The following is a 19,330-nucleotide window of genomic DNA, read 5'->3' as shown; positions in this document are numbered from 1 at the left end:
AAAAGAAATAGTTTTTGAAGAGAGAAAAGTTTTTTACCATACATATATAATAATAGATCAATTAAAGACTAAGTAATTGTAATTTCTCGACATTTTACAATATCGCGCTGCAGCGAGATTTGATCGGTGAGAATGTGAAAAATAAGTAAGCGGGCACGAAATGCGTGACGCGACTAAGCGTGACGGGGAGCTTTTCGAGTGACCTGGTATGTCCGCATCGTAGCATGCAAATTGCGCGCTTTGTTCATAAAATTTTTTGCAAGAGCAAAACACAAATGGCGAGAGGCGTATTCGCGTGGCGCCGGATTCATGACGCCGGCCGGGTTAAGAATTAAAGTCGACATCAATGCGGTAACCATGCGGCTCGCTAGACTTGCCAATTGCAATTGCGCCAATTTGCATCCGGTCATGCGCGCACCGGCACGCAAGCACGCATGCATGCATCCACGCATACGAGCACGCACCTCCACGCGCGACGTTTATTCGTGCGCGGTCATGCGCGTCTCGGGACCGTTCACTTGATAATAATTAATAATCTCGCGTCCCTCTCTTCTCCCACTCTCCCTTCCCTCTCCCCTCCTTCGCCGCGAGACTTTTCTATGGCCGCCCAGAACATCATCGTCATTCATCAAGAGGACTATCTCGACTTGGTTTCCCCGATAAGGCCGAGAGATTTCTCTTCGCCGAGAGCCATGTGCTTTTCGTCGACGGCATCTATGCCAATTGCAATTGCGCCAATTTGCATCCGGTCATGCGCGCACCGGCACGCAAGCACGCATGCATGCATCCACGCATACGAGCACGCACCTCCACGCGCGACGTTTATTCGTGCGCGGTCATGCGCGTCTCGGGACCGTTCACTTGATAATAATTAATAATCTCGCGTCCCTCTCTTCTCCCACTCTCCCTTCCCTCTCCCCTCCTTCGCCGCGAGACTTTTCTATGGCCGCCCAGAACATCATCGTCATTCATCAGGAGGACTATCTCGACTTGGTTTCCCCGATAAGGCCGAGAAGAGATTTCTCTTCGCCGAGAGCCATGTGCTTTTCGTCGACGGCATCTACGAGGCATTGATTTCGGTCGAGAGTCGCGGCGCGCTTTTCGGAGCAGGTGGCCGTTCAACCGTCTGGAAATAAATGGGAAGGTGCGAAGAGCGCCCGGTTTGATAAGTGCGCCTACCGGGGGCGTCGACTCGTTCGACCAAGGAATTATTCGAACAAACGATAACGCTACGGTAAACACGCGTGAAACCATTAAGGCTCGACCTGCGAGCGAGCGTTAATTCACGGGATGGTTGCTCACCGATAGTTGTTAGCTGCACACACAGTGCGTCAGATAATATACGAGTAAAACTTGATGGATACACATTACGGTTAACGATAAAACGAGTTGGATTCTACACATAGAAATATACGAAGAAGGAACGACTCTGTTTGCGGCGCTCTCCATTATGTTGACGTTATGGAGGTTGATTGACCTGCTGAGTTCCAATCTTAGTGCTGTATTTTTATCACTATCACTAAAGAATGAAAATATGTCGGATACATAATTTAAGATTTCTTTCGTAGCTGAAACATTCTTTTTTGTTGTTATGGAACGTATCTGTCTCATCTCGAATTTTCAAACGATATTCGAGAATTAAACTAGCAAGCTATTTCATGATAACACTAGAAGCAAGCGTGTAAACACGACATCTAATACGGTTGATAGAATAGAACAATTTGTCAAAGCTGTCGACGATTGTTCAATTACGAATGATGATAAAGCCGCAATGTCGAAGATTTGATTCTACTCATATCATACTGAGAATCAATGATTTTAGGTTTCGCCAATAACGCATCGGTATTTCATGTTCTTGCACTCTAAAAAAAAATTGAACTTCGAAAATAGATACAATCCTTTCTGCTCATTCTCAAAAATCATAAGGTACAATCGCAAATGATACGCCCGCCGATACAACACTTACTACCGGGTCTTCATACATATCTCAGACTCATATCTTGCGCAAAATTAAATTACTCTCGAATTTAATCGCGTTATCGATATCCTTTAATTAGTATTAATCTTTATCAAGACGTCGCTAATATACGAAGAACGTTTATCTGCGAAGCGGATAAAGCCGATTCTTCGCTGCACGTGCGTGTTAAAGCGGCTTTCACGGCATTCTCGTTTGCATTATTAAACCAAATTCAAATAAATCCTTGACCATCGGATTAGTAGACGCCAAAGTTAATTATTCGGATGAATGAAACTTTCTACAAGTGCAAATATATGGTCAGAGTAACGCAAGGACCATCGAACCTGTTCGTATATATTATGCTTGTGCATGTGCATATAATGTGTTTATGTGGGTGAGTGTGAATGTCAGGAAGAGGGCACAGGGCGAAACGGAGGAACCAATTTTGGAGAAGTGGCTACCAACTAATGGCAATTAGGGGTTGTATGAGTGGCTGGCCGTGGCGGCGCATAAGCGTGCGTTGGAATTTACGAGGACGAACGCGCGGCACCAACGTAATATTACAGATAGCTTTATCGTTTGCGATCAATACGGATATCAAATAATGGGTATCAAATAATCGCACCACGTGCGGCCGAAATACATTAACATATTATATAAGCTTCCAAGAACAAAATGAAGAACGAAATAATCTTGTAATTATGGAATTAGGTTTCTTCATATTAATGGATATGTCATAGTCATATGGTACGGTCATTCGTTATAATTGTGACATTAGGGTCAAAGATGGATCTATATGGAAAGTAATGATACTTAAGCTTAAGACTTGGCGACAGTTATCGGTTGATAGACAATAATCTTTATTCGGAATATGCTCATTTCCAAAATAATATATCATCGTTCTTTTGGGGTTAAACTCGTGTGTTTCTTAGATCAATACAATCATAGCATTTAAATTAAAAAAACATTGAATCAAATTTCTAAATCACCGTCGCATGAAATATAGGTCGGAAAGAGAATAAAATTGATATCGGAAACAGATATTGGTCATGTACGGGAGAGAGAGAGAGAAAGAAAAAATACAATTGCATTTTAGTATTGAGACTTTAATTCTGTCAGAAAACGTATTATTCCGTATCGTTTTAGCATCAAGATCGTTGGAACTATTTCGAATACAGGAGATCGTAGATGTTCCAGCAAAAGTGGATTTTAAAATAATAACTAACAAACACAAAAAGAGTTGGTGATTGGGGGATCAATCACGAAAAATAACTGTGAACGAGTTATATGATCGAGTTTTGCATAACAAGAATAGAGTAATTTACAACCGTACAGTATGTCCACGTAAAGAAGGCGTAAAGGATGGAAGATGAACGATAAGAGTAATTTGTGCTGTTACGAAGTAAACGTTCGTCTTTTCAAGAATCTCTTACAACGATAGTAAACGACACAAGATACGATACGATTCTCTCTCTCCCTCTCTCTCTTGTGACTTTGAGAATTAAACAATTAAAATTTATCATTGTCGCGCGAAGAACAGGGTTTTACTCGCGACTATCGACTGAGCTGCTTCGCGACAATCCTCTTTAATTCCTTTTGTAAATCACGAAGCGAATGTAGAGTCGTTCAGTGTACCCGGCAACGAAATTTCGGAATGATTTTGCGAATACGTTTCTCCGTAATTTTCTATAGAATTAACATTCCGGTATCGTCATTATTCTGACCGTTTAATCTTATTCCCGGATTTTTCCCGGCACAAAACTGAGCACGAATGCTCTTGTAGTAATAGAAAATCTTTCTCGCCATTTCACTCGCTAGGGAACTTTGAAACAGTAGCGATCCGCGCATAAAGTTGATTAAATTAATGTCCGGCATCACGGAAACTTGGTTATGTATACCGTGTTTAGCAATAAACTTTATTTATGTTTGCAATAGGCATCTTTTTAAATAACATAATAGAGAAAGAAAAAAAAAATGGGAATTATAAAAAATCTCTCATATTATAAATGGACAATGCAAGAATATCTATATTTATTTTTTTCTTTTTATGTGAAAGCAAAACACACGTCACTTTAAATTTAGATAATAAGTGAACAATTTTATAATATGTAAATAACTCTTTCGTCGAGACATAAGCTTCTCTGCTTTTGTTCAATATTGCAATATCTCGTTTTTCTTTAATTAAATTAAAAGCACTAAAAGAAAATACTGTATATTCTATAGTTAACGATTATATGAAAACCATCATATATTTTACTGTTACAGTAAAACCGTTGGTAGTTCAAATCTTGACAAAGGAAGCGCGAGTTTCAGCTGGTTCACGGCCAGAAGCAGTGATCACATGGTGGAAAGCAAACAAGCCAATCAAGAAGATGGCTCAAACCGTAAGTCTAATATATATTTTGCGTATATAAATTATCTTATGTATGATAAAATTGCTATGAAAAATGGAAATAGTGATCACTCTAAAAAATAATGCGCGCTTCATCACTTAAATGCAAAAGGGGAAAAAAACACATTTGTTTTTTTTACTAAAAAATTCTCTCGAGCACAATTTGAAGATGTTAAATGTCAGCATTTGGTTTGTAACTTTTTGACGACCAATATTTATAATGCTCTTATAAAATAACGCAAATAAGATTGAGAATGGATAAATTTGAGTATTTTTCGGTATACATTTTTTTCGCTTTATGTTCTCTGCAGAATTTTCTCTTTCTGTCTCTTTCTCTCATTATAATGCAGAATTATTTCCTTCGATATATTAATTTATGCTATAAACTATATTTAATCGAATCAAGATTGTCATGATATGTAAAATAAACTAATACTATGCTGAAAATTAAAATACGAATGTTATTTTATGAGCGAATTAGGAATGTTATCTGACCGCAAAATGAACAAAAGTACTCGTATACAAAAGAATACAGATTGATCCATAACTCATGTGTCAAGTATTCGAGTTCGAAAAATTGCACCGAGTGTTTTTATCAAGATGATATTGCCGGTCGGATGTGAGCATCGTCGAAGATCTTGAAAACGGTTAGCGTCGTAAACGTCGCTGAAATGCGTTATACAATTCGGGAAAAAATTTTTAGAATCGACGTCCCGCAACTTGCCGCAGTTTACGACGATTCGTGCGGAAGTTAGAACGATGCAGTTATTTCGTTTTTTTTGCGGGCGACTTTTCGTGAACTCTTCTTTTTCGTTCGTTCGTGCGTTCTTTCATCCTCCATCCCCGACACCTTCTCCCGCAGTGACAGAGTGAGTATGAAAGTTCGCGATCCAGTAGATCCTTACTTGATAAACTTTTTCAAGGTTTAACTTTCTTTTTTCATTTTTGATACGCGCGGCACGTAGAGGTCCGTCGCCTGTACCACGAAATGTTTCAGTAATGCTTGAGAACGTTAAATTTTTAAAATGTCTCACCAGATGTAACTGTCCCCCTCTTACCTCAAGAAGCAACTTGGTCACTAGCTATTTCGCCGCCGTGTATACTCCACGAGAGAGTTCTACCTTTTCACATAAAAATGTATCACATACGTATCGATTGTGTATCGTGTTATTTTAATAAATTACGATTGTATCAATCGTAAATTCACTGAAATACATTGTTATCACTTCTGAATTAATGTGTAACGTATCGCGAGTCAGTTATCGGAATTTAACAATTTAAACGTTAAATAAAATATTCATTGATATCATTGAATGATATATGCAACATTTGTGATCATTGTCAATTATTGAATGATATATGCAATATTTGTAATGCATCCCACGTTTTCATGATATTTAAGTTTTATGATGTTTAAGATAATTATGCGTAGAAAGCAACATGTAGGCCGATATCATAATTGCGGGGTAATATAAATTAGATAACAACAATGAAGAGATAGTTGATAATTCAATCATTTATAAACTGTTATATATAACTGCAGCATAACGTTAGAGAGAGAGATATGATCTATTCCGAAAAAAATACAATTCCATGTTGCACGCACATTCTTAATAACTTAATAATCAAATCGCTCACACAAACGTATATATATATATATATATATCGCGTTTTATTTTATTTAATTTAAAATATAGGCTCTTCAGAATACATCCATTAAAATAGTTTAAAATTTTAACCATTTCCATTGTACCATACACGCCGCATGAAACGCTAATTTTACGTATGTAAAAATGCATTGAATAAGCTTCGCTGATGAAAGTATTCGGCATTTTTGCATATCAGGATTTTACGATGACAGAGCGATGTTACCCTTTTATGCTTATTCCATATATTTTTACTACGCCATTATTTTATCCGCGAGGGAAAATATTTGAAGTACTTGTGATAGCTATTACCACACATGACAATATCAGAATATTTCATACAATGTTATATTATGAATTTTTCCCTGCTGTTACATGGATAAATACATTTGTTCGGAGAGTTAAATTTTTTCCGATATGCTCTCAATTAAAAATCCTAAACAAATTCTAAAAAGAACATTTTCACGTACAACACGTGATGCGAATAAAAAAATGCATTTTTTTATCTTTGGATCTTATGAATAAATTGTGATACTGAAAAATTGATATTTGTATATGTCTTTCGCGGATCTCTTGTTTTTCGCTGTATGCGTTTGTATTTTGGAATCGTAAATTCTCGCTTTTCGCGAGAAATGCCGAAAAGTAATCAAGATATTATCACATTTATAAGAGATTTCATTCGCGCAAAATCGATTAAATAAAATCTTTTTTTATCACATCCGCGGGAATCCTCTTAGAAAACGGAGTTAGGAAATACCGTGTTGGTAACGTTCGACCGACGTATGCAAACAGTGTGACTGTAACGTCACTCTACGTACGATCTACCTCTGCACGATATATCGATGCCCGTGTGTTGGACTGTCCAGAGGATTTTATCGGGAAATTCGATCGCGTCGCACACCGAGATGCACTGAAAGTGCAACGCAGCGAAGCTTACAAAAAAAACGCAAGAGAGACAGAAAAAACGAGAAAGAAAGAGAGAGGCAGCAACGCCACATTCATCCTGACGAACCATTACTTCCATTCATCGTATTCGCGATACTGATGCCGGTACGTGGCTTTTCCGATATATATGCCCGATGGTGCTATCATTAAAATGACATCGTGAAAGCGGGAGGGACACAAGCCGTGATGGAGAGAGGAAAGCGTCAGCGATGCGACCCGCGTGTCCTGGTCCCTTCATCCTCCATTTCCCGTCGTTGCTCTAAGCATCATAAATCTTGAAAAACCGTTAATCCCCGGTGCTCTTTTATTTCGGCATCACTTCGGTCTAACAGCTTCCAACGATGTTAAATTAATATTAGCAGAGCGAACGCGCGTGACGCCCTGTGAAAAATAAAACGGTGCTTTCAACGGCGGAAATGAGAAATATTCAAATTACGCTTACGAATCATGCGAAGATAACAGAGTATGTTAATGTGCTAATTAGTTTATGCGACTAACAGATCGTGCGCGCGCGGTTACGCTAATCGCACAAACTTTTTAATCGCTGTATGAAATATGCACGTTAAAAAATCATTACGCACAGAAACAGTTGATTCCCTAAATCGGTGATGTAAATTATTAGTCCGATTTATTCGATAAATTAATAAGTCAATGCATATATTCGATTTCGTGTACTAACTAGGTCGAAAGAATCGACTCCAAAATCAATATGCGTATTTAATTACAGTATTCGCTCGAGAACAATCAAACTTTGAGTATCCTCAGCTTCGTGCCAACTATAGAGGACGACGGTAAATACTTGACATGCCGCGCGGAAAATCCTGCTATATCTGACAGCGCGCTGGAGGATAAGTGGCGGCTTGACGTACAATATCAGCCCGTGGTCAATTTAAGGATGGGCGAAACGTTGAATCCGGACGACATCAAAGAAGGCGACGACGTGTACTTTGAGTGTATAGTACGGGCAAATCCGAAGGTGTACAAGCTTGCTTGGTTCAAGGACGTAAGTAACACACTCTCGCGTGTCTATCATGATACCCGAAGAAACATTCTTACGGCATATTTGCAGTTTTGTTGTACAACCGTACCGTTCTGCTCTTTCGTTGGGGTTTATGCAAATTTTATTACTTCTCCATTAGATAATTCGCGCGTATATCATTTCGCGTAATTTTTCACTACACAGTTTCCATTAATGCGCGAGTATTTTTTTCAAATTACATTGTAATTGCAATTAAGATATTATTATTATACTCGTATTCTCTCACCACGCAAAATTGCACATGTTTACAGGGTAAAGAATTAAAGAATAATTCTACGGCGGGTGTAGTCCTCAGCGATCACTCTCTCGTCCTCCAAGGATTGACACGTTACTCCGCCGGTGATTACACCTGTCTTGCGGCGAACAGCGAGGGAAAGACCGCCAGTAATCCAGTGTCCCTTCAGATAATGTGTAAGTCGCAGGCAGTTATAGTACTTGTATAATTAATAGGCGAATTATCACGATTGAGAATTGGCCAGAGTAAACAATATATCGCTCTAATAGCATTAGAGCGTATGTCTCTCATAACGCGGCATCGATTCCCCCAATTTCCCTCTCGCAGCTACGATCCCTCGATAATTACTTAATCGATGGTAAGCAACTCCGCAGTGTGAACAGAGGCAAGCACAGCGAGGCGTTTGTCGAACGCAGGAGAAACGAACTCGACGTTTAAACCGGGGGATGGGGATGGGAAAACGACGGAGGATAAAGGGGCAAACGGGAGGAGCACGGGAGATAGGGTGTATAGTTTTCTATGAAACACGGAACGCGGGTTATTCTATTAGAATGGTCGGTGCCCCTGGTGCCATGGGGTGCCTGGCGTATCTGCATCTTGTAAATGACCTAAGAGGGAAGGAAGGACTGCGATGCATATTCAGTGTATGTAAAGCGTAGCTGAATATTCATGTGTGGGTGAACGCAGACTGGCAATGTGCTAAGCTAGGCCGGAGCAGACGTACGGCGGGGCGTACGTAACTCAAGAAGACCGCGAGAAATCCGTTCCGATATTTTAAATCCGTCACGTTGTGAGCATGATGACGTCGATCTCTCGCATTCGCGCGGGACTTTGAACAATCCGCGATAGCACCGCGATATATATACGTCACGATATAGTGTTACAAAACCGCCAAGTCGTGTCATGAGACGCGAAAGATTTTCCCATGCTTTTTCGAGATGCATTCGAGATATTTTTATATCACTTTCGTGATATAAAAATTTAATCTGCATCGTACGCCGCTTGCGCGATAAATTTGAGATTTGATTGTAAAATGTCATGATGTATCTTTGTCAATAATATTTTAATATAAACGCTCTCTGTGCATCTTGACGAAAATTATTATACCTAATATTCTAATAAATTTTAAAAGATGCATAATTTAGTATAATGTAATTTAAAAAGGAAAAAGTTTAAGAAAAATAAGATATTTTCTGCAATCCTTCTTCATGTTGTACGAGAGCGTGTATGAGATAGTAAGATTTGTGAATTCTATTCTAAACAACTAACTGTTTGCAATGCAAATCGTGTAAGTACGGGAAGATTTCTGGTCAACACACATTTGATTTACAAATTTAGAAGTTTGCTAATATCTATATAGGTTAGAGTATATTTAAATCTTGATTATTCTAAATCTCTAATGAATTATAAATTTTTAAATTTACATGTTCTCTATTTTAACAATAGACAATTAAGCACATATACTATTTATAAAATTTTATAATTTTTTTATGTCTTTATCAGCTTTATTTGTATTGCTGTATTTTTTTAGTTTATTTCTAAAGTATCACAATTAGTAGTATTAATAAGTAGAACGGAACATATTGATTATTGCTCATTGAATAGTTAACGAACATACGCGATTTGACTTTCTGGGTTTTCGAACATTTATTATGAAGCATCTAATTTGTTTTTGTTAGAATGGAGAAAAGAAGGAAGAGTATATGTTGAATGTTTTACAAGCGAGACAGACTTTGACCCGACAAATTTCTCTACTTATCCTGGAGAAATTGCAAAATTATTCAAGTTGTATTTTTCTTAGAAACACATAACAACGTAAAAATATATTGTTCCTTGTTACATTTTCCTAAATTGTACAAGTTAATAAAATAGCGAATTTTCATAAAAATGTTACTTTTACGAATGGAGGGTAAATGAAATAGTACGGTTGTGAAAGGATGGTTGAACAAAATAAACGACCCGATTACATCTCAGATGGTTTATAAAAGAACTGCGAAATATACCGAGACGTATCCAAGAAAGCATCTTGTGGTATTTCGCGAAGCTATTTTCGTTTTAGAATATGTCGCGTCAAACACAAGTAGAAGAGATCAACCTGATTTCTCGTAGAAACGGTGAACTTGGAAAACGATCGTTATTCCAAAGTGTATATATGAGATATCGGAGTAAACAGACATACCCATCCAGGTGATGCACCGTAACTCCGCTGCAGCATCTCCCCAACTTCTCATCTTCGCAATTAATTTAGTACCGCATAGACTGTATCAAATTGCAACCAGACAGTCTCTCTATCCGTGATTCCCAGCCTTCGGTCGTAAATCATCACTCCAGCCATGTGGGACTTCCGCATGTCATAGCCTATCGCAAATACCGATGTCAAGGGAATTTCCTATTAGACTATCGATCGACCGTTGCAGCGAGCTGAACGTTGCCGAGCTGCTTCTTCTTCCGTTTGACACCCGCTGATCTCGCTGGGATATCGACGGCGCGCGCGAGCATCAATACCGGTGCAATGTATACCGGAACGTCAGAATATCCATTTAAATCGCCGCTAGTATTATTTCACGACAAGAACAGAATGTTGATTGATTTACGGTTGTACGTACGGTTGAGCGCAACGCTGGGGAAACATAAATTAATCAGAATCGCTTTTTATGCTTATCATCGGACAATGAAATTTCTCGAGGCAGAAGAACGTAGAGACTGCATATACTTTGTTATACATTAATCTTGACAAGCGAGCCATAAATCATTCCTATATACTTCAAACTTTGCGCTACTCTATCGTTGTTCGTAGAGAGGCCACCGTTGGCAAAGTACGACTTTGTTTGCAGATGCGCCGGTGTGCAAGGAGGGCAAGAGCGAGGTGGTAGTAGGCGCTTTGAAACAGGAAACCGTGTCATTAGTGTGCTCCGTGGAGAGCCATCCGGCGCCGGTGACTTTTCACTGGACATTCAATAATTCCGGCGAACTCGTCGAGGTACCGCACTCGCGTTATTCTCACGTATCGGCTCCCGGCACGCCATCCGTCGCGGACAACCTGAAAGAGTACCAACAGTTTCACGGATCCAGACTGAACTACACACCAGCCACGGAAATGGATTACGGTACGGTGGCATGCTGGGCGAGCAACCAGGTTGGCAAGCAACGAACACCCTGCCTCTTTCAGGCAAGTACTTTTCCGCCTGTGCCTTTTCGCTTCTTTACGTACGCGACTTCCGACGTGTGATTCAGAATTTCGTGCTCTTAGCTTTTTAACGCGCACGTGAACCGAATGCATGCGAATAGACGTACGATAAATGCTTTTATTGAAATATAAGAGATCATTTTTTTTTTCTATTTCACTGTATTAGAATTGTGTAGATTTCCTGGTCAATGTCAAGTCGATCTAATAAAGCTCTCGATGCATTAATCATTTCTGTATAATCAAAGGTTAAAAATGAGAGTTTCTTTGAAAATACATTTCACGAGGCAAATATAGGATCCAAGCCATATTCCTGAATTAACTTTAAATGAATTTCAATAGACGTTAAAAATTTACGAGACTCAATTGTAAGGAGAAAAAAATGTATTGTTGAAAATTACGAAATGATATACAAATGATAAACATACTTATTATATAAAAAAAAATTATTATCAGTTTGTCATTAAAGTCACTCAAATTACGTTTTGACAATTTATTACTAAATTTTGGTAAACGTTGGATATTTTTGTGTATTTTATAATCTTTTGACAAAAAATTCAATACTATGTTTGAATCCCCTTTATAATTTTATTTTCTTTTAATTTTTTGGTAATTTGTTATTAAACTTTGATAAATGCATTTGGCATTTTATATATATTTTATAATCTTTTGACAAAAAATTCAAAACTATGTTTAAATCCCCTTTATAATTTTATTTTTATTATGTTTTAGCTTGCTTGGTTCAAGGACGTAAGTAACACACTCTCGCGTGTCTATCATGATACCCGAAGAAACATTCTTACGGCATATTTGCAGTTTTGTTGTACAACCGTACCGTTCTGCTCTTTCGTTGGGGTTTATGCAAATTTTATTACTTCTCCATTAGATAATTCGCGCGTATATCATTTCGCGTAATTTTTCACTACACAGTTTCCATTAATGCGCGAGTATTTTTTTCAAATTACATTGTAATTGCAATTAAGATATTATTATTATACTCGTATTCTCTCACCACGCAAAATTGCACATGTTTACAGGGTAAAGAATTAAAGAATAATTCTACGGCGGGTGTAGTCCTCAGCGATCACTCTCTCGTCCTCCAAGGATTGACACGTTACTCCGCCGGTGATTACACCTGTCTTGCGGCGAACAGCGAGGGAAAGACCGCCAGTAATCCAGTGTCCCTTCAGATAATGTGTAAGTCGCAGGCAGTTATAATACTTGTATAATTAATAGGCGAATTATCACGATTGAGAATTGGCCAGAGTAAACAATATATCGCTCTAATAGCATTAGAGCGTATGTCTCTCATAACGCGGCATCGATTCCCCCAATTTCCCTCTCGCAGCTACGATCCCTCGATAATTACTTAATCGATGGTAAGCAACTCCGCAGTGTGAACAGAGGCAAGCACAGCGAGGCGTTTGTCGAACGCAGGAGAAACGAACTCGACGTTTAAACCGGGGGATGGGGATGGGAAAACGACGGAGGATAAAGGGGCAAACGGGAGGAGCACGGGAGATAGGGTGTATAGTTTTCTATGAAACACGGAACGCGGGTTATTCTATTAGAATGGTCGGTGCCCCTGGTGCCATGGGGTGCCTGGCGTATCTGCATCTTGTAAATGACCTAAGAGGGAAGGAAGGACTGCGATGCATATTCAGTGTATGTAAAGCGTAGCTGAATATTCATGTGTGGGTGAACGCAGACTGGCAATGTGCTAAGCTAGGCCGGAGCAGACGTACGGCGGGGCGTACGTAACTCAAGAAGACCGCGAGAAATCCGTTCCGATATTTTAAATCCGTCACGTTGTGAGCATGATGACGTCGATCTCTCGCATTCGCGCGGGATTTTGAACAATCCGCGATAGCACCGCGATATATATACGTCACGATATAGTGTTACAAAACCGCCAAGTCGTGTCATGAGACGCGAAAGATTTTCCCATGCTTTTTCGAGATGCATTCGAGATATTTTTATATCACTTTCGTGATATAAAAATTTAATCTGCATCGTACGCCGCTTGCGCGATAAATTTGAGATTTGATTGTAAAATGTCATGATGTATCTTTGTCAATAATATTTTAATATAAACGCTCTCTGTGCATCTTGACGAAAATTATTATACCTAATATTCTAATAAATTTTAAAAGATGCATAATTTAGTATAATGTAATTTAAAAAGGAAAAAGTTTAAGAAAAATAAGATATTTTCTGCAATCCTTCTTCATGTTGTACGAGAGCGTGTATGAGATAGTAAGATTTGTGAATTCTATTCTAAACAACTAACTGTTTGCAATGCAAATCGTGTAAGTACGGGAAGATTTCTGGTCAACACACATTTGATTTACAAATTTAGAAGTTTGCTAATATCTATATAGGTTAGAGTATATTTAAATCTTGATTATTCTAAATCTCTAATGAATTATAAATTTTTAAATTTACATGTTCTCTATTTTAACAATAGACAATTAAGCACATATACTATTTATAAAATTTTATAATTTTTTTATGTCTTTATCAGCTTTATTTGTATTGCTGTATTTTTTTAGTTTATTTCTAAAGTATCACAATTAGTAGTATTAATAAGTAGAACGGAACATATTGATTATTGCTCATTGAATAGTTAACGAACATACGCGATTTGACTTTCTGGGTTTTCGAACATTTATTATGAAGCATCTAATTTGTTTTTGTTAGAATGGAGAAAAGAAGGAAGAGTATATGTTGAATGTTTTACAAGCGAGACAGACTTTGACCCGACAAATTTCTCTACTTATCCTGGAGAAATTGCAAAATTATTCAAGTTGTATTTTTCTTAGAAACACATAACAACGTAAAAATATATTGTTCCTTGTTACATTTTCCTAAATTGTACAAGTTAATAAAATAGCGAATTTTCATAAAAATGTTACTTTTACGAATGGAGGGTAAATGAAATAGTACGGTTGTGAAAGGATGGTTGAACAAAATAAACGACCCGATTACATCTCAGATGGTTTATAAAAGAACTGCGAAATATACCGAGACGTATCCAAGAAAGCATCTTGTGGTATTTCGCGAAGCTATTTTCGTTTTAGAATATGTCGCGTCAAACACAAGTAGAAGAGATCAACCTGATTTCTCGTAGAAACGGTGAACTTGGAAAACGATCGTTATTCCAAAGTGTATATATGAGATATCGGAGTAAACAGACATACCCATCCAGGTGATGCACCGTAACTCCGCTGCAGCATCTCCCCAACTTCTCATCTTCGCAATTAATTTAGTACCGCATAGACTGTATCAAATTGCAACCAGACAGTCTCTCTATCCGTGATTCCCAGCCTTCGGTCGTAAATCATCACTCCAGCCATGTGGGACTTCCGCATGTCATAGCCTATCGCAAATACCGATGTCAAGGGAATTTCCTATTAGACTATCGATCGACCGTTGCAGCGAGCTGAACGTTGCCGAGCTGCTTCTTCTTCCGTTTGACACCCGCTGATCTCGCTGGGATATCGACGGCGCGCGCGAGCATCAATACCGGTGCAATGTATACCGGAACGTCAGAATATCCATTTAAATCGCCGCTAGTATTATTTCACGACAAGAACAGAATGTTGATTGATTTACGGTTGTACGTACGGTTGAGCGCAACGCTGGGGAAACATAAATTAATCAGAATCGCTTTTTATGCTTATCATCGGACAATGAAATTTCTCGAGGCAGAAGAACGTAGAGACTGCATATACTTTGTTATACATTAATCTTGACAAGCGAGCCATAAATCATTCCTATATACTTCAAACTTTGCGCTACTCTATCGTTGTTCGTAGAGAGGCCACCGTTGGCAAAGTACGACTTTGTTTGCAGATGCGCCGGTGTGCAAGGAGGGCAAGAGCGAGGTGGTAGTAGGCGCTTTGAAACAGGAAACCGTGTCATTAGTGTGCTCCGTGGAGAGCCATCCGGCGCCGGTGACTTTTCACTGGACATTCAATAATTCCGGCGAACTCGTCGAGGTACCGCACTCGCGTTATTCTCACGTATCGGCTCCCGGCACGCCATCCGTCGCGGACAACCTGAAAGAGTACCAACAGTTTCACGGATCCAGACTGAACTACACACCAGCCACGGAAATGGATTACGGTACGGTGGCATGCTGGGCGAGCAACCAGGTTGGCAAGCAACGAACACCCTGCCTCTTTCAGGCAAGTACTTTTCCGCCTGTGCCTTTTCGCTTCTTTACGTACGCGACTTCCGACGTGTGATTCAGAATTTCGTGCTCTTAGCTTTTTAACGCGCACGTGAACCGAATGCATGCGAATAGACGTACGATAAATGCTTTTATTGAAATATAAGAGATCATTTTTTTTTTCTATTTCACTGTATTAGAATTGTGTAGATTTCCTGGTCAATGTCAAGTCGATCTAATAAAGCTCTCGATGCATTAATCATTTCTGTATAATCAAAGGTTAAAAATGAGAGTTTCTTTGAAAATACATTTCACGAGGCAAATATAGGATCCAAGCCATATTCCTGAATTAACTTTAAATGAATTTCAATAGACGTTAAAAATTTACGAGACTCAATTGTAAGGAGAAAAAAATGTATTGTTGAAAATTACGAAATGATATACAAATGATAAACATACTTATTATATAAAAAAAAATTATTATCAGTTTGTCATTAAAGTCACTCAAATTACGTTTTGACAATTTATTACTAAATTTTGGTAAACGTTGGATATTTTTGTGTATTTTATAATCTTTTGACAAAAAATTCAATACTATGTTTGAATCCCCTTTATAATTTTATTTTCTTTTAATTTTTTGGTAATTTGTTATTAAACTTTGATAAATGCATTTGGCATTTTATATATATTTTATAATCTTTTGACAAAAAATTCAAAACTATGTTTAAATCCCCTTTATAATTTTATTTTTATTATGTTTTATTTTATTTTATTTTATTTTATTTTATTTTCATGAAATTTATAAAACATCACACCAACTAATCGGAGACATAATACATCATATCGTTGCGCAGAACAGATTTTGAAATTTATTACAACAAAGAGATTATATTGCTTTATTTTTGTCCACGTTACAATAAATGTTTCAGTTGTATATATGTAGGTTTCACTAATATTTTGTGCAAATTTCATTTATAGGACCGTAAAAATGTTTGTTTCTTTTACGCGACAAAATAGTATATTTTTTTATTAATATTTATAACATCTTATGAATAACTAATGTTTCATTTTTCATCAAATATATTTCGGAGTGTCCCATAAAAATTTTTCGCAGGGCAACTTTTTTATCTTTGGATATTATTCTATACGCGAGAGAGAAAGAGAATTGTATAGTTCTTGTTAGATTGCTTAGCATATCATAAAAGAAAAATTCTATTCGTAATTTTATTCAATATGACGTTTATCGTAATATCGTAATTTATTTTAATCTGATATCAAGAGGTTTTTTTGATTGATAAAACTGAAACACGGAGCTCTTTCGATTATTGCGCCGATTCTTAGCCGTGCCGATCTGATAGTTAACTATTCTTATTGTACTCTTCAAATATTCCGGTATTTACACGACGTACGTCATGTTGCCAGCTATTTCCTTCATAAATTTTACACATTGTACACCCTGGCATCACTATGCTCCATACATTTTCATTTTGATCGATCGACAGTATCTACAAAGAATGCAGGGGTTGCCTTCTTTGACGGTACAAACTGTGTTCGTATCTGACGTGCATATGAGAGTCTTCGAACGTGTGTAAAGTCGTTTATTGCCGCTGTAGAAAAGATCGATCGATCTCTTCTATAAGACTATAATAGAAGAATACACGATGTATAAGTATATCAGTTCAAACTTTTTGTTAAATTATGTATGCAGTTACGCGCGATAATATAAATGTAGCATTTAAAAACTATACTAAAAAAATTTCTGTTCGAGGTTTGAGCTTTTTCTTATGCAATGACGATTAAACTTTGCTTCGTTTGTAGCGACAAAAAAATGTATTATTCGACTAAATATATTTCATCTCGGGCTTATGTATACTTGTTTCAGGTTATAGCCGCGGGTCGTCCGTACGCTCTTCACAATTGCAGCGCGACGGAGATGTCGGCGCCCCTGGATATGGAGGAACTCGGTACGAAGTCGGGAACAGGACTAGTAGTCCGATGCCTGGAGGGCTACGACGGCGGTCTTCCTATATACAGTTATCAGCTCGAGGTCGTGGCTGACGAGGACGGAAGTCCGATTCTGTTTAATAAAACCGTGCCGGCAGGTCCCAATGGGCCGACCTTCGAAGTCGCGGGACTGACGACAGGAAGAAGCTATCGACTTTTTCTTTACGCACTTAATGCGAAGGGAAGGAGCGAGCCCGCCATTCTCGAGCCAGTAACATTGAAGGGTGTCGCTATGTACACGACTGGTGAGTACATTTACTTTTTCAAAACATTTTTCTATTAATAAAACTTGAAAATTTTTGCGGATGTTAAGAAAATTACTGTTTTATTTTTTCTTTTTTTTTTTATTATGATATATGTATGACGAAAAACTTGGAATATCATTAAATATTATTAATTAAAATATTTAATTTCATGAATTTTAATAAATATTGCAAGAGAAATTTAAGTTTCAAACATTGAATATATATCATAAGACTGTTCAAAATTTTGATAATGCTATAAATATAATTATTTATTGCAAGAATTTGTTGAGCACGTTCTAAGTTTGAGAAAAACTATGAAAAGTTTTTTTTCGGTAACAATAATGATTATTCTCGTATTACGTGTAAGTAGAAAAAGAGAGATAAAACGTTTTATTCGAAAGTTGCACAAACAGACTTATAAACGCAGTATGAACGACTTGTAAAGTTACTGGATGAAGAACTCAGTAATAATATATATGAATTTGCTTTGCAACTATATTACATACATTTCTTTATGATTCTATATACTCTTCATTATATCTAAATTTCTTACATTAAAAATATGTTCGCGCATACTATCCTTTATTCTAGAAAAAACTTATGGCTCGTTAATTGCCTCATCCACATTGCGCAAAACGCGGATTTAGACATTTTTTTACACAGGAATACATAGATCTCTTGCTAATAGCGGGGAATGAAAGAGTTGTATTCGTCAGCCGAACCGGTTTCCTTTCCCAACTTCCTACATTTACGCGCCGATCGTTGGTTGCTGCAACAATAACAGTCACGCTACGAGGTTTTTTTTTTTTTTTTCGTCGGGTACCGCTGAAAAACCGAACGGACGTGCTCTCTGAAAAATGACGTGGACCGGCCGGAAAAAAACGCTGAATTTCGCTTTTGACGGTCCATTAGCGCGCGTTCGGGGACTCGGTGCGCGTATAGCGCCTATTATACTCCTGATAGACATCGCAAGGACAGCGGATATGATCGTAATTTCACAAATACTGCGAGCGGAAGCGCCAGTATTGCAATTAGTCGGTTAACCGCCCCCGTAGTCTCCTCGCCGTAGTCTCCGCGACAGGCTCACACTGCGGTCGGCGATGTTGTGAGCCGGTATCGGGATAGGTGTACGCGGGGAGGAGGGTGAATTCTACCGGCTTCTAGTGGAGATGGAAGCGACTGCCAGTAGCTAGAGCTTGTAATGCTGAACGCAGCACAACGCAACCGCAGGTATCGGACTCTGCGGACCTTGCAATTAACAAAACAGATTACTCTCAATCAACGAACACCTATACCCTGCTTCGGTGAACGCGACGTGACAGTTTCACTGGCTTTCTGCAACTCTCCATGCGATTCCGTGGGGAAATAGCAAACAGCGCGCGTCCTGCATTGATACACGTTGAGTTGAGTTACAGTCAGACTTCTTACTTTGAGCTGCGTACGTTAATCAAAGAAATTCGAAGATAATAAACGAATAAAGTTAGTTTTTCAATCAGATATATATATATA

At 38.1% G+C, this 19,330-nt stretch overlaps 2 protein-coding genes across 2 annotated transcripts in view; one reads left to right on the top strand and one right to left on the bottom strand.

Annotated features, from left to right (window-relative positions):
• Positions 1-19,330, bottom strand: part of LOC115234288 — a 292,623-nt gene that overhangs the window by 161,949 nt on the left and 111,344 nt on the right. The window lies entirely within an intron of this gene.
• The window catches only part of LOC115234290 (hemicentin-1-like), a 100,819-nt gene that overhangs the window by 68,059 nt on the left and 13,430 nt on the right, over positions 1-19,330 (top strand). Inside the window, exons 5-9 of the mRNA XM_029805256.1 lie at positions 4,223-4,341; positions 7,668-7,943; positions 8,231-8,390; positions 11,049-11,383; positions 17,455-17,821. Coding sequence (XP_029661116.1) covers positions 4,223-4,341; positions 7,668-7,943; positions 8,231-8,390; positions 11,049-11,383; positions 17,455-17,821 — 1,257 coding nt within the window. The remainder of the gene's footprint in view (positions 1-4,222; positions 4,342-7,667; positions 7,944-8,230; positions 8,391-11,048; positions 11,384-17,454; positions 17,822-19,330) is intronic.

Source organism: Formica exsecta, unplaced genomic scaffold (assembly GCF_003651465.1).
Source record: "Formica exsecta isolate Colony F162 unplaced genomic scaffold, ASM365146v1 scaffold2, whole genome shotgun sequence".
Lineage (NCBI taxonomy): Eukaryota > Metazoa > Arthropoda > Insecta > Hymenoptera > Formicidae > Formica > Formica exsecta.
This window is presented reverse-complemented; position numbering and strand designations above follow the sequence as displayed.